The sequence below is a fragment of the Monodelphis domestica genome, chromosome 5 (genome assembly GCF_027887165.1).
Source record: "Monodelphis domestica isolate mMonDom1 chromosome 5, mMonDom1.pri, whole genome shotgun sequence".
In the NCBI taxonomy this organism is placed as follows: Eukaryota; Metazoa; Chordata; class Mammalia; order Didelphimorphia; family Didelphidae; genus Monodelphis; species Monodelphis domestica.
Window position 1 is genome coordinate 267,409,630 of NC_077231.1, and position 16,643 is coordinate 267,426,272.

The 16,643-nt window shown below is 33.3% G+C and overlaps 1 protein-coding gene across 1 annotated transcript in view; it reads right to left on the reverse strand.

Moving 5' to 3' along the window:
• The window catches only part of MALRD1 (MAM and LDL receptor class A domain containing 1), a 1,015,998-nt gene that overhangs the window by 983,267 nt on the left and 16,088 nt on the right, over window positions 1–16,643 (reverse strand). The window contains exon 2 of the mRNA XM_007504899.2: window positions 13,608–13,721. Within this exon, the coding sequence (XP_007504961.2) occupies window positions 13,608–13,721 (114 nt within the window). The remainder of the gene's footprint in view (window positions 1–13,607; window positions 13,722–16,643) is intronic.

Consider the following 16,643-nt stretch of genomic DNA (forward strand, 5'->3'; position numbering starts at 1 on the left):
GAAATGACAAATTTCAGAGGAGCTGAAGGAAAACAGGCACATTGACTCACTCTAAGTAAGCTTGTGAATGATTATAATGATTCTTGAAGAAATTTGTAATTATATACAAAAAGTTATTAAAGCAGTTATTGAAAGTTATTTAACAAAACCCTTTGACCCAGCTATAAAACGGCTAGTGCTGTGCCAAAAAAGAAATTAAAGAAATAAAAGTCCCATATGTATGAAAATATTAATAGCAGGGGGTTTTTAAATGGAGAAAAAATTCCTGAAAGCTAGAGATGTCCTTAGATTGAGGAATGTCTGAACAAATCATATAGGAAGACACAACTAGATCACTATAAATATACATCAGAAGCTTACTATTGTTCATAGATGATGTGACAAATTCTTTCACTACAAATACCAATCTCTAAATATCCTTGAGAATTCCACAAATAAACTATGCAGAAAGCAGACCTTTATCACAGATATAACTGTTGACCACAATTAACCAGACATGACACTAATCTACAAAAATCTAAAAACAAAGTTTTTCATATATGTGAATGTTAAAAACTGTAAATGCCAAAACTGTAAAGGGTTTTGGCCAAAACTGTAAAGGGTCATTTTTAGTATTTTGACTTAAAATCTAAAAATAAGTAGTCACTATGGGAAATTCCCAAATATGAAAATATCCAAGTCAGCTGGGATTATGGAGATTTTAATTAATAAAGAAAGAAGGAATTAAGGGAAGGGGAGAGAGAGAGAGAGAGAGAGAGAGAGAAAGAGAGAGAGAGAGAGAGAGAGAGAGAGAGAGAGAGAGAGAGAGAGAGAGAGAGAGAGAGAGAGAGAGAGAGAGAGAGAGAGCCTAAGGGAGAGCGAGTCAGTCTTTATCACTCACCACAAGATCATCTCCAATCAAGCTCCAATCCTCCACTGAATCCCCTGAACTGAGTTCCACCTCCTACTTAATTTAACTGACCTCCTTTTAAAGAGAATTTTCTCTTATGTCACCTTCCCTAAATTTTCATGTCTACCAATCACAGTAGATGCTTTTTTCCCAGGACTGCCCATTCTTAGTTCTCATCTTCTTTTGTTCTCACCTTCTCTGGGTAGATTAAATCTACTGAGTACTTCACACCTCTTTGTTAAGCTTATCTTTTGTAAATTACTTGACCTTTTAGGTACTAATTTAACCTTTATAGGCACTTAGCATCCTTTTGTATTAGATCTAAAAATAGACCTAGCTTAAGATTTTAGGTTTACTATAAGGTATGAGTTGGGGACTTTCATTGTTCAATCAGAAGTTTACAAATGTATCTTCCCCTAAGGCACTGTCTGAGTAGGGTGGAGTAATTTAAAAGTTCCCAAAACATTCCTGATTAAGTATCTCCATTGTTACAATAAGGGAAGTTGCTTAACCAAATCTTCTAAAGTAGAGTCTGAGTAAATTTTGATTCACATATACTCATCATATCAAATACTCTTCTCAAAATTATGTGGAACAAAATGCTTTCAAAATAGAATAGATAAGACCAATGACAGAAATAAGAATTAGATTTAAAATTTCATAAGAAACTACTAATCAATAAATATTAAATGCCTACTGTGAGCTTAGTGCTGGGGATATAAAAAGAAGCAAAAAAGAGTGCTCCTACCCTCAAAGAACTTACTACCAGATGAGGAAACCCCTGCTTCCCATGTAAGTTAGTACCTTGCTTAAAATATGTGGTCTTAGAGAGATACCTGGAGCCCTAAGGGGCTATGTGAGACACCTTGGATCAAGACAAGTATATGTCAGAGACAGATCTTGAATTCAGCTCATCTTGGCTCTGAATCCAGCTCTCAAAGTTGTTTATCATATGCCTAAGATTATACAGGTAGTAAGTGCCAAAACTGACATTTTAGCCCTGTTCTTCTAAGTTCAGAGGCAGAGTTCATGAAATAAACTATATTACTCATCAGAGGCAAAAGTTTAGATCCCAGGTAACTTAATGGTAACTTAATGATTTCTCTACTTCATTACCAAGATATGTTAAAGAATTAGATATCCCTAATATCAACTTCTAGATTCTATATCCAAGAATCAAAAAAACAATATAATAAAAAGTAATTCTTGTAATCTTTTGTTCAAATCCTTTGATCACTACTCTCCTAGAAAATGTCTTAATTTTGAGAGAAGGGGTGCAACAAGTCAAACAATATTTTATTTTGATATAATATTATTTAAGTTTTTATATTTGTTAGGTTTGATTTTTATATTTATGACTTGAAAAAAACACAGTTTTATAGATTTAATCAATAAATAAAAAAGCCATCTGTCTGCTATCATTTAGGGACAATCCTACCAGAAGGTAACAGGATGTTCTTTGGGAAATATTTCTCTAGGGGAAACTAAAGAAAACATTATTTTATGTGACTTTTATAAATGGTAGAAAGTTATTTATGCTCATAACTGTGTACGCCTACTAATTATTTTTGTTGCAAACCCACATTGATACATCAGTAGATTCAAAATGGTGTCAGAATGGAGCTTGGTCTCAATTTCCTCTAAAATTTTATTAGCTTCATATATAAGCAATGGAACAAAGTGGGGGGGAAGAAAAACCCAGAATTTCAATTATCCAGTAAACAATGAAACATCTCCCTATTTGGGGAATCATAGCATGTCATCTACTCAATGGAAATTGTTGTGAAGACAGAGTTATCTCTCTTTGTCTATTTTAATGAAATCAATTGGCAACCTTTAACTCAATCAATCAAGAACTCAAAGCACCCCTACTTAACACATAAGTAAGAGAGTTCACAAGTCAAAAACTCTCACCTACAAAGGGAATTGCCCAGCCTTGGGCAGGACTAAGCAAATTGAAAGACTACAATTGGTTTCTGTGAAGAAGGGAGAGAGACAGGAAATGACTGAAAAGGAGCATAAAAGAAGAGACTAGCATGGCCTTCTACCATTGCTTTTCTGGCATTTGGAGAGATTGGTGCCTGAGATTTCTGCCTTGGCTTTAGAGAAGACTCTTTCCCTGGATCCTGCGTCAGCTTGCTGGTGAGTGGCTCTGGCAGTAGAGGAGGCTGCACTGGTGGACTTCTGGCTGAAGACTCAAAGTGGTGATGGAGACCTGAGGAAGTCTCCGCTGAGGTGCTGAATCAGACTTCACTTCCCCAGAGAAGCTCTTAAGGCTATTAGGCTTGTTGAGAATCTGTCTCTTCATCTACATTTCCCACTTTCACTCTTTCCACCTCTTTGTAAATAAAAGATGCTAAAAATCATTTTTACTTAAGCTATAATATTTTAAAATTGGTGACCACAATATTACTTTATAGCTCATCTGATAAAAGGGAATTAAAACGAAGACATTTTTATGAGAAAAAGAATTTTCTGGGTCTCTTGATCAGACCACAAAATACCTTTTCAAAGTCAACTGATTTCAAAATTCAATTTCTTAAAAGCAGAATGTTAAACTTTGTTTTATAAGCAGTCTGTGCATAGCTAGTATTTCTATGCTACTTTAATTTTGGAAAAGAGTTTTGCAGACATTATTTCATTTGAGCCGCATACTCCTCTGCCATAGTTACTATTACTGTACTCACTTTAAAAATAAAGAAAAAGAGATTCAGATAGCTTAAGAATCTTATCCACAGGTATATAGTCAGCAAATTTCAGAATAAATTTTATTTTTTTATTTTTATTTTCATTTTTATTATATACTTAGTAACCACCACCACAAAAGTAAACACATGCATTATTATATTATAATATATAGAATATATATATAATGTATTATATGTAAAACTACAAACTTTACATTGTTTACAATTTGTTTAAAAACATGTAAATTATATATGTGTGCTAATATAAATATCCTCTGCTTGTGAGTTTCTTTTAGATTTGCTTTACTTTGATATATTTTCTCTTGATTTTATACCTGTTATTTTAATGTAATCATAGTATGTTATTCTTATTCACTTTTATTCTATTTTCATTTTTTCATATATTTCCACTATTTTCTTCATATTTTTAATGTTTGTCATTTCTAATTCCATAGTACAATCCATTACATTCAGATATCACAATCTATTCAGACATTTCTCCCAATCATTGCATTTGTGTTATTTTGTCATTACAAAGCTTTCATGAATATTTACACATAAACACAGATGTTTCCCCTTTCAATAATGGCCTTAGGGCCTCATCATAGTAATAAGATCTTTAAATCAATGAGAATGAAGAGCTTTACAAGTCTTAATGTCTAATTCCATTTTGTTTTTTTTAATTCACAGTTACTCTAGCAATGTAATATTAGACCTGTTTCTCCATATTTCTATCAGCATTTAATTTGATCAACTTGACCTTATTCTCAATTAACATTCATTACCAGGGCCATAGGCAGCAGACACAATCTGTTGCTAGGACCATATTCTTTCCACAATCAAATCTTTAGAGTTTGGTTATGTCCAGTGGAACTTTTGTTCCAATGTCACAACCCCTCATGGATGCAGGATTACCTCCATAGTATGATTAGTATTAAAGTAAGACTTTTATAGAATATTCATGTTCTCTAGCCCATTGTTGTCCCACCAGAAACTGAATTATATGTATGCTCTGACTTAAATATACTATTAGCCTCATGAAGTTGTGTGCAGATTCTCCAGATAGCTATTGTATTTAACTTATCTAAGGTTTTGTTTATCTCCTTAACTTCTTTCATATTTATTTCTTGGTTAAATTTCTCTAGTTCTGAAGGAAAATTACATTCCCTGTTTTTATTATTTTGTTATCTATTTCCAGGTATATCTCATTTGGTTTTTCCTTTAAAAATCTGATTGATATAAATCTTGGTGTACATAGTTCCAATATCAATAATGTTTCATAATCCATAGTACCCCCCATAATGTAGTTACTCTGTTCATCCCTCTGAAATATATCCATTTTAGTCCGAACTTTGTCATCAATCATGATAACTACTGCTACCTTCTCTGGATCAGCTGAGGCATAGTATATTTTGCTCCATCCACTTACCTTCACTCTATTTGTGTCTCTCATTTTCACTGTGTTTTTTGTAAACACCACATTGTCAGATCCTGGCTTTTTAACCTTACTGTGATCCATTTTCTTCCGATGAGTGAATTTATTCTATTTACTCTCAATGTCATAGTTACTAGCTGGACATTTCCACCTACCCCATTGCTCCTCACTCTTCCTTTCTTTCCACCTTATTCCTCCTCAGATGTACAATTTCCTTTGATCAATACCTCTCTAATTCAAACCTCTTACCCAAAACTCTCCCTTATCCATTCCCCTTGCTCTTCTACTTCCATATTAGTCCATCTTTCCAAAGGTCCATCTCTTGTCCTTCTGAAGCAATTTTAAACCAAATCCTTCCTTTCTGACAGAAGAATTCATCCCTTCCATCCCTACTAAAGGATGAATATATCCACTATGCAGTGTTGCCTAAAAGACCAAAGAGTCTTAGAAGTACATATGTGTATACCTTCCTTATCATTTTTTTTAAAAAATTCCTTTTTTTAATTTTAACTCCATCATCAATAAACATTTGGCTATGCATAGCAGAAATTTATTAAATAAGAAATGATACATTTCCATTACCTATAGCTATTAAAGAAATATTTGCATATAAAATTTAATAAGGTAGCAACAAAATTGCTTTATTTGCTTGTGTCCCTTTCTACCCTTCTTTGACTTTTTCTGTTTATTTTTAAATTTTTTTGAAATTTCTATGATTCTCTGCATATCCATCTAAGTTATCTCAAAGTCCCAGTAGAATCCCTGTTGCATATGAATATGTATAGTACAATAAGACAAATCAACACATTAGCTATGTATGAGAATGTAGTTCTCATTTTGCATCTCTAGTATATTATCTCTCTGTCAAGAAGTGGGAGGTGTGTTTTTCCATCAGTCTTTGGACTACAGATTTTGATTACTCTTGGATAAAAGCCCAAAAGTCTTGAGTACTCAAATAACTGATCTGAAGCAGAGACTGTGAAATAATTTCAATTGTTCAATAGTTTGATGAATGTATAATCTGAGAGATGCATATATGCCATCCAATAATGTTGATTGTAACCCATCTCCATTGCATAAATACACTGAAATTAAGTCAACTCCACATAATCAAATGGATGTTTCCATAGCAAGTCAATTCAAACAAAGATATTTAGATTTGAACCACATGAGGAATCATTAGGATAAGATGAAATAAGAATAAAGAATCACAGACTAAAAATTCTGAAACTTTAGAGGCTATCTGGACTAGCCTCTTCAATCCAATTCAACAAAAACTTGTCAAATATATAAGATATAAAGAAAATAATTTTTAAAAGTCCTTTTATTCAAAACACATATCCTACTGAGGGAATACAGCATTACCCCAGAAAAGTATTTTTTAATTACAATGTTATATAAGACAATGTCAAGAGGATGAGAACAATGACAATTGGTATGAGGAAGAAATAAAAAAGAATTACAAAAGACTTCATATTAGGAGATGGCACTTGATATGTATTGTAAAAGGAAGTGCTTCAAAATTCTATGAGGCAGCAATGAATGAATACATTTCAGACATGCGTGACTACTTGTGCAAAGGCAAGCAAAATAGGAGAGGGAAGATCAGGTATAGGAAATACCTATTAGCTAATAGGACAGTAAGTCAAGGAGGATACATGACATCAGACTAGAAAGGTAACTGCCTGAAAGACTATGAAGAACCCGCGTGAAGATTTATTACTCTAAAGATAATAGGGAGTTTAATTAAGGTTTCTGAAGAGGGGAATAGTATAGTTAAATTTGTATTTCACAAATGTGATTTAATGGATGAGGAAACTAAGACACAGAGTTACTTGGCCAAAGTCCTAGTTAGATAATAGCAATAACAACAACAAAAATATTAGAATCAGTCTAAGTAATTTGATACACTTCATGTGAAATATTTATGTATTTCAGTTCATAATTTATTAGCTGATCAGAACTTTTAAAAGTCTCTTGCTATTTAATAATAAAAGGGGGAAAATAAATAAATTATAGTTAAAAAGTAAATTACTTTACTTTCATAATTATAGGGCATCACAAATAACCTTTAGATTTCATATTTCTACCAAATTAAACATTTTAAATAACAAAATAAATCCTCTTTGACTTCACCTGGACCCTGGAATTATTAAAAGTATTATCTACTTATTCATGAACAGAACAATGAGCCTCAGACTCAAATTATTTTTCTCCTCTTGACATTATTTTAATTATTGTTAAGACTTACACAATGACTCCCTTCATTTAAAAATGTTTAACTATAATTGGAAAACCTAATTTGAATCTGCTTTAATCACAAGGATTTGATTTGAATCCAATTCCATATTTTACAAAAATCAATAAGATACTTTAATTACTTTGCACCATTCTAGTATATTTCAAATATTGACAGAACAATGTTTTTAATGTTCTAATAGATTTTCATCCTTGACTTTCAAAACTTCTGAAAGCACTGATTATGTGCTGAACAATAAGAACAATATTTTGGAACAGAAACAAGGATAACTTAATAAAATTCATCATTTGATAATGTCTACAATAATTAAGAAATAATTTTGTGAGTGTAAAAACAGATCACACCCAGTGAATGCTTACTTAACAATGAAAAGTTAAGAATAGAAATATTAGTTCTGTTCTTTAGAGGTAGATTGAAAAAACATTTTCTAATTTGAATTTCAGTATTTAACTAGAACGCTGAATACATATCATAAGGTGGAATCACAATAAGGTTTTAAAGAAAGTTTTAAAACAAACAATAATCTGTTTTTAGAAACATAGGTGCTAAATGGAAACATCATGGTATAGTGGAATGAGTAGAATGATAGACCTGGAATCAGAAAATTCTAGATTAAACTCCCACCTCTGATATTTATTAGCTATGTTCCTATGGGCAATTCCCTCAAACTTTCAACCTCAATTTCTCAATCTGTAAATACTCAAATATATCTTTTAATCACATCTCTTTGGAACTTCTTGTCAATCATCCTCTATGACTTATATAAAACCTTCTATTATTTAATTACAGGAAGTATGCTCAATGTGATGGAGGCTTTCCATGATTTCTCCTGGCATTGTAAATGCATTAGGAAAGGACACTAGTTGTCCATCTGTCATCTGCCATTTCCACCAACTGATTAGTCTATCTTCTCTTCCTGTCAAATACCTTTTACTTTTATCCTAAAGTCCCTTATTAATTACATTTTGAAGTTTCTTCACATACATTGTCTCCACTTCCCTCTGTATGGTATTCCTTTTTAATTGTAGTACCCTGTGTCTTTCTTCCATGTGCCATCCTGATAGAATGTGGGTCTTTAAAAAGACGGGTCTGAGTATTCTTGGGAAACTTGGGGTCCTTAAAAAAACTGATAATTTCCTGAAGGCAATTCAGCTCATTTTCTCCTCTTCCTTTTTAACTCTGGTCCTACCTTGTTATTGACATGTCCTATATTTCTCAGATATTCATATTGATGGACAAGTTTTATAGGTTCCCTATCTAAAGGCATGTTATAATCTGATCAAAAGTCATATGTCTTCTATTTGCTTTTTCCAGAGTAGTTGGTTAGGCAAAATCCTTTTAAATGATTACAAATGTCATCAAAAAAGGTATTCAAGGTTCTGAGGCTTGATTTAATTAACAACACATCTTTAATAGAAGCATCCAGAGGACTTCCCCAACCACATGAAAACCTAGTTATATTTCCTCTAATACTATGGTAAAGAACAATGGCAAGCTTAGACCTCCTTATTTTATTCCTTGCCTCACTCAGGTTTATGTTTATCAAATAGGCCCTTAATTGGAGCTCTCCCTGCATATTCTAAAACCTGAAACGATTTTGATTTAAGAATGGGAAATGCTTTAATGAAAAAGTAATATTAATCCCTTCTGATTAGAAAAATGCAAAATAAAACAACTCTGAGATACCACCTCACATTTAGCAGATTAGCAGATTTAGTAGATTTAGCAAAGGAAAATAATAAATGTTGGAGGGGATGTGGCAAAATTGGGACATTAATGAATTGCTGGTGGAGTTGTGAATTGGTCCAAACATTCTGGTGGGCAATTTGGAATTATACCCAAACAGTGCTAAAAGCCTACCTGCCCTTTGATACAGCCATACCACTGCTGGGTTTGTACACCAAAGAAATAAAGAAAAAGACTTGTACAAAAATATTTATAGCCGCAGTCTTTGTGGTGGCAAAAAATTGGAAAATGAGGGGATGCCCTATGACTGGGAAATGGCTGAACAAACTGTGGTATCTGTTGGTGATGGAATAATATTGTGCTCAAAGGAAAAAAGAAATGCAGGAATTCCATGAAAACTGGAATGGCCTCCAGGAATTGATACAGAGCAAAAGAAGCAAAATCAGAAGAACATTGTACACAGACAGATACACTGTGGCACAATTGAATGTAATTCTCTACTAGCAGCAATGCAATGACCCAGGATAATCTAAAGAAACTTGTGAAACAGAATACTATTCACATCCAGAGAAAGAACTTTTGAAGCAGAAACACAGAAGAAAAACATATGCCTAATCACAATAGGGATGTGATTAGGGTTTTGATGTTAAAATATCACTCTATGCAAATATAAATAACTTAGAACTATGTTTTGAACAATTATACATGTATAACCCAGTGGAACTGCTTGTTGGCTTTGAGAGGGTGGAGAGGATGGGGAAGGGTGGATTATGAATCATGTAACCGTGGAAAAATATTCTAACTAAAAAATTTTTTAAATATTGTCAAGCCTTTTTTCAGAATCAACAAGGTCAGTGGGAACCTCTACTTTCTACATCTTTTATTCAATTGTGAAATGATAAAGATGCGATCCATTGTTAAATGTCTTTTTTGAGTTACCACTTATTTTATTATACATAATATAATATATAACATAATAAAATAATATATATGATTTGTTATAAATAGGAAATAAATTATAATAAACATGCTCATCCAAAAGAAACAAATTTTCACATTAGGTATGTCAAAAAAATCTATTCCTTTTCCCCTCCCTTCTACGCCTCAGCTCTCCCCAAGAAGGTAGATAATATGATATAAATTGTACATATGTCATCACATAAACATATTTCCCCATGCATAATGTTGTGAAATAAGACACATATTGCTTAGACTAGAGAAAAATTCATGTAGGAAATAAAGTGAAGAATGGTATGATTCAATCTATATGATTATAATGTGAAATTATTATTTCTTCAGAAATCTTTTTTTCCTACTAATATCTTCATTAGGATGTCCTTTGCATATGTTGTTGAATCTCAAAGACCTTGCATAGATGGCAAAGTAGGCACAAATATGAGTGCTTATTGATATTTTCTCATTCACTTTTTATCTTTTCTCTGCTTTCTTGCATCTCTCCTTCCTTCATATAACATATATCTAAGCCTGAGTGCCTTCAAAATTGTGCTAATTTAGCAAAGCTCCATCTCTCTCCCTAAATATATGTATGTAGATACATAAATATATATACATATTATATTTTTTAATTTTATTGTGGTTGGACTTGAATATTTAAATTGGTGGTAACCAGGAATTTAATTTCTAAATCCCAAAATGAATTACTAAATGGAATTTATGGTAGTTTATTTACAATAGAGGGAAGATATTAAGGAAGAGGGAAAAGGGGAGAGAGAGAGAGGGAGAGAGAGCTCTGGCTTCCTCAGAGTCAGGTAGAATTTCTAAGCAACCGTCAGAGGAAAGGAGTCTTAAAATGATGGGCCTTTCTCAGAGGTTCACACCTACAAAAAGGGCAAGGAACTAAGTTAGCCTTTACATTCACCATGGTGACCATCTGACCATCTAAAAAGGAAAGCAGTCTGAGGTCTCCTGCATGAGCTCCTGTGGGGGTCCAGTTCCACAGCCAATTGTCTTCACTTCAAGTCTGAGTTTTTGTCTTCTAGTCTCTCCTCAAGTATCTCTCTTCACTCCAACTCTGAGTAATCTGTCTCCCAGTCCAACTCTGAGTGACTGGATATCTCTGGATTCCTCTTGTGTGCCTCTGTTTCATCTATTTAAAGATCTTTTTCTCTTCTGTCACCTCCCCTAAATTTTAAATCTGCAAATCACAGCGGATGCTCCTCTCCAGGACTGTCCATTTAATGTATGAAATGGGTGTTCACACCTTTTGTAATTAGTTATATCTTTTGTGGTTAGTTAATACCTTTTTTGGTTAGTTAACACCTTTTGTAGTTAAAATGGGTAGATCTACTTTAAATACTGAGTTAACACTTTGGGGATTAAAATCTAAAAATAGACAGAGGATTATAATTTAATTTTCACAATAAAGGAAGAGCTAAGTACCTTCATTGTTACAATCAGGAGATAGCCAAATTCAATCTTCACAATATATTATATCAGTATTTATATATACACAGAAAATAGTATACATAGAGACTGAGAAAGATAAAGAAAATATATAATCTTTTTCTCTTTTTTATATTCCTTTTAATTTAATTTAATTGATTAATTTAGAGTATTTTTCCAGGATTACAAAATTCATGTTATTTTTCTCCCCTCCTTTTAGCCCCCTCCCATAGCTGACACAAAATGCTACTGAGTTTTACATGTGTCATTGGCCAAGACCTATTTCCATATTATTGATATTTGCACTAGGGTGATCATTTAGGGTTTATAACCTCAATCATATTCCTATTGACCCATGTGATCAAGCAGTTGTGTTTCTATTCCCCCAGATCTTCCTCTGAATGTGGATAGTGTTCTTTCTCATATGTCTCTCAGAATTGTCCTGGATCATTGCATTGCTTCTAGTAGAGAAGTCCATTACATTCTATTTGTACCACAGTGTATCAATCTCTGTGTACAATGTTCACCTGGTTCTGCTCCTCTCACTCTGCATCACTTCCTGTAGGTTGTTCCAGTTCACATGGAATTCCTCCACTTTGTTATTCCTTTTAGCACAATAGTATTCCATCACCAACAGATACCACAATTTGTTCAGCCATTCCCCAATTGAAGGGCATCCCCTCATTTTCCAATTTTTGGCCACCACAAATAGTGCAGCTATGAATATTCTTGTACAAGTCTTTTTCCTTATTATCTCTTTGGGGTACAAACCCAGCAGTGCTATGGCTAGATCAAAGGGCAGACAGTCTTTTATCACCCTTTGGGCATAGTTCCAAATTGCCTTCCAGAATGTTTGGATCAATTCACAACTCCACCAGCAGTGCATTAATGCCCCAACTTTGCCACATCCCCTCCAGCATTTATCACTTTCCTTTGCTGTCATATTAGCCAGTCTGCTAGGTGTGGGGTAGTAGCTCAGAGTTGTTTTGATTTTCATTTCTCTAATTATAAGGGATTTTATTTCCTCATCTCTGTTTTGTTCCCTTTGGCATCATTTTTTTAGCTGACCCATAAACATGTCCTAGACTGTAATGTTATGATGTAAGTACCTTGACTTCATTTTGTCCTTGATAGAAAAACTAATTTGCTATAAACATCTGCAAATCTTTTCTGTTTTCTTCTCTCTGTTCTCCCTACATTTTTATCCTTAAATTTCCTTGGAATGACTTTGTGTCTCTTGCCAGGTTTTCTTCAAATGGGATTTACCCTGAACCACCCCTCTCTACTTTAAAAGACAACACTGCAGGTAATAATGCTTACAGTACTAGCCTCATTATAGAATTGTCAGTATATAAAACCTTTTACCAACTTTCAAGCACCATAGAAATATGTTATTATTAAATGCACTTAACTATCTTTATTTTACTATCATTGTTACTCTGATGAAGCACCTTTAAAGGTAGTCAGAAGCTATTAGATTTAGCCTTTCACACAGACAATCAAATTTAGAAGTAACACAAATCAACAGGAAGAAATAATGGAAAGGGTTTAATGAATAAAAGGAAAATAAGTTAGGGAGTTTGGAAGAAATGAAAGAGTAACTTAAATGCCAAGCAGTACTGGGGGAAAAAATGTCTGTTTGTTTGTTTTTTAAGAAATGGAAAGTACTTATAATAAGGCAGTAGAGGACATTAAGGACACATGAACTTAAACCTAAGTAGCCATAAGATAACAACATTTTGAGAATATGTTTTTTCATTACTACTTTTTTTAAAAATTAGTTTATCCATGCCATCTGAGTTTTTTAAATTATATGTGATATGTATGTGTTTGTGTTTTGTCATCACATGGGGAATAGGGAAATAGGTATTGCATAAGAACGTTGGTATAACTATTTTTACTGCCTCAGGGAGATTGGGGAGTTAGGGAAAGAATTTGAATCTCAAAATGTCGGAAAACAATTGTGAAAATTGTTTCTACATGTAATTGAAAAATAAAATAAAGTTTCAAAAACAGTCTATCGTTGAAAAGTTATAACCAATCAAAAATCTCCGACTTTAACAATAGTGCTTTACAGTTATTCTTCACTTAATCATTGAGAAATCTTATTAATTCTATAAAACTGCACCATCTCTAAACTGATAGAGTGAAGGAATGAAAGAATAAATAAAAGGAAAGAGAATCCTTAGACTACCCCCAAAGTTATACCAGAAATTAGAAAATAAATCTATTCAATAACATTCTTACCAGATTCATTTCCATTGTGATTTTGGTATGGAGGTGAAGTACTAGTAATTCCATTCTTCTTAGTCCAACCCATACAGAAGTCAGTTTCAAAATCACATTTTTTGTTCAGAGAACCTAAGTGGAGAAAAATTAATTTCAGTTTTCAAAGTCTTATTTGGCTTTTGGCTTCTACTTCACTAGCAATAATATTAAACTTAACAGCTCATTTGCATATGACTTTTTAATAGATTTCAAAGTAGCTTTCTTATGACAACTTTGTATAGATATTTGAATAAGTATGGTTTTCTCTCTTTTACAGATTAAAAAAATTAATCACAGACTTCCTATTCATGTGACCAGAACTGTGACATAGTATACACTTTCTCCAGACCCCTTTGATTCCCAAAAACTCCCTCCCAACAAAAAAAAAAAGAAAAAAAGAAAAACTATACACCAGAACTGGTACAAATGAATCCATAGGCAAAAGAAGAAGAACTCCACCAAAGTAAAATCTATATGAATTAATAATAGAAAATGATGATCCTGAAAGCCTCACCCAGCATCTCTTCCCCTCCATCAGCTTTCACACTCTTAATAGAGAAGCCCAAATGGATGGATTCAAGGAATAAAAATTTATATTTTTGAACATAATGACTGTAGAGATTTGTTTTGCATGGCTATTCTTATTTATTACAAGTTTTTTTTTTCAACTTCTTTTTTTGACCAAATGGGTGGGATACTTAACAATAGTGAAATAAAAAGAGATAGGAAAAAGCAATTGGCTAGGAAAGTATATTTGTATTAAATAAATATGTCTGATAAGCTTCTGATATCTAAGTTATCAGCAACTAGGACAAATCTATAAAATCAAATACCATTTTGAGTAGATTAATGCTCAAAAATAATTACAAAGAGTTCTCTAACAATTAATAATGACATGAAAAATGGCTCATGTCAGTAATATAAAACTACTATTAACTATATGATAATGCTCCAAACCACTGAGAATAAGAAAAATACAAATCAAAATAATTGAGTACTTGCTCCGTACCCAACACAATGTCAAAGATGACCAAAAATGATATTAGTCTAAATTGGAGGGGCTCAGGAAAGATGGGCACACTAGGCCATTACTAGTGGATCTATGAATTAGTGCATACATTCTAGAAATTAGTTTAGATTCGTGTGGCAAGAGTGACTAAAATGTCTATACCCTTTGTTGTACAGTTGCCACTGCTAGGCACATATTCCAAGACCAATGATGAAAAGAAAATTTTAATATACACTAAAATATTCATAGTAGCACTCTCTGGAACACCAAAGAATTGAAAATAAACTAGATGCCCTTCAATTGGGAAGTGTCTTAAGTTGTAAAACATGAACATAATTCTACAGAAATGGTGAATAAGAAGAATTCAGAGAATCACGGAAAGACCAGGTAGGACTAAGAAAACAATATACATGATAATCGTGACATCAAATTCATTGTGATCTTAGCAGTTGGCTTATATTTCTGGAATTTTATTAGAATGTAAACGCCCCGAGGGCAAGGATTGTTTTTGGGTTTGCTTTGTATCAGCACTTCCCATAGCTTTTTTTTTTTCATATAGCAAGCATTTGGTAAGTCCTCACTGAATCGTTAAGATAAATTAGAAAAAGTCTAATTCCTGCCACCCAGCCATGATTCTGTCTGTTTCCATACTCTAGCTGAAGTCTGAACTCATCATGACTCTATTAAGATCTAGAACCATGCCTTATATATGTATATAACCCCATTTGGTCTGCACATTCTTGAATGATTTGGGTTTTTTTTTAACATATTTTATCTCATTAAACATGTTTTCAGCTTTTCTTCCTTTATTTATGTACAGTGTAGCAAATATTCAAAGAACATCTATTAGTGGTTGAAACCACTGTCTGCTTACCATGACAAATAGGGCTAGTGACATAAGGCAAAGGCTACTAGAGTCACTCTACAAAGCAACTTCCAGAATGTCACTTTTCTCTTTAATGTGAGCAAAGAAAAATGATGATAACTGACATTAGAGTATAGCTCTATAAGAGCACTTTCTTCAAAACAATCCCACAAAGTGGGTAGCATGTTACTACTGTGGTTCAGTCATTTCAGTTGTGTTCCACTCTTCTTGACCCCATTTGGGGTTTTCTTGATGAAGAGACTGGAGAAGCTTGCCATACCCTTCTACAGGTCATTTAATGGGTGAGGAAAGTGAAGCAAATGGGTTTAAGTGACTGGCTCAGGGTCACACAGACATCACAAAGATGAGACTTCTTGACTTTAGATCTAGTGCTCATAAGTACTATCTATTCACAAGCGTTATATGCCCAACATTCTGCTCTCCATTCTGTCCTCCAAATTACTGCATAAATAATCTCCTTAAAGCATGAGACAAACCATATTGCTTCCCTGCTTAAGAATTTTGAGTAGCTCCTTATTACCTCTGGGATAAAATACCAACTCTTCTGCTTGGTAAAGCCCTTGACAGCCTGGTTCCACATATTTATCCTGAGCTACTTCACTTTTCTCTCTTTCTCAGAATGTATATTTTAGCTAGTCTGTACTATTTTTGCTATTCCTTGAACTCAGTATTCAATCTCCCACTTTGGTATTTTTGTCCTTGGTGCTTCTATACTGAGAATATTTCACCTTTGCATTTTTACATTCTTAGATTCCTTGGAAGTTCAATTCAGATATTATCTCCTATGAGAAGTCTTTCCTGAGTCTTTGGATAAGAAGGTCTCCTTCCCTCCTCAAATTTCCTGTTGTTTATTCAACTGAACTTAGATTGTGTGCCACTCTCTCAATAGAAAATAAGTTTCTTGAAGGAAGTGATTTTTTTGTTTGTTTCTTCTTTTTATACCTGGAATCTGACAAATGTAAATGTTTGCTGACTGGATATCTAATCAACAATAGGAAAGGAAAGTATTGTAAGAGAAATGGTATGAGCAAAAATTTAAAGATTGGAAAGCAAAAGACATGTTCAGGGCTATGAACTGAACCACTTTGTCCATAAAGCAAAAGGGACAAGTAGCGGAGCA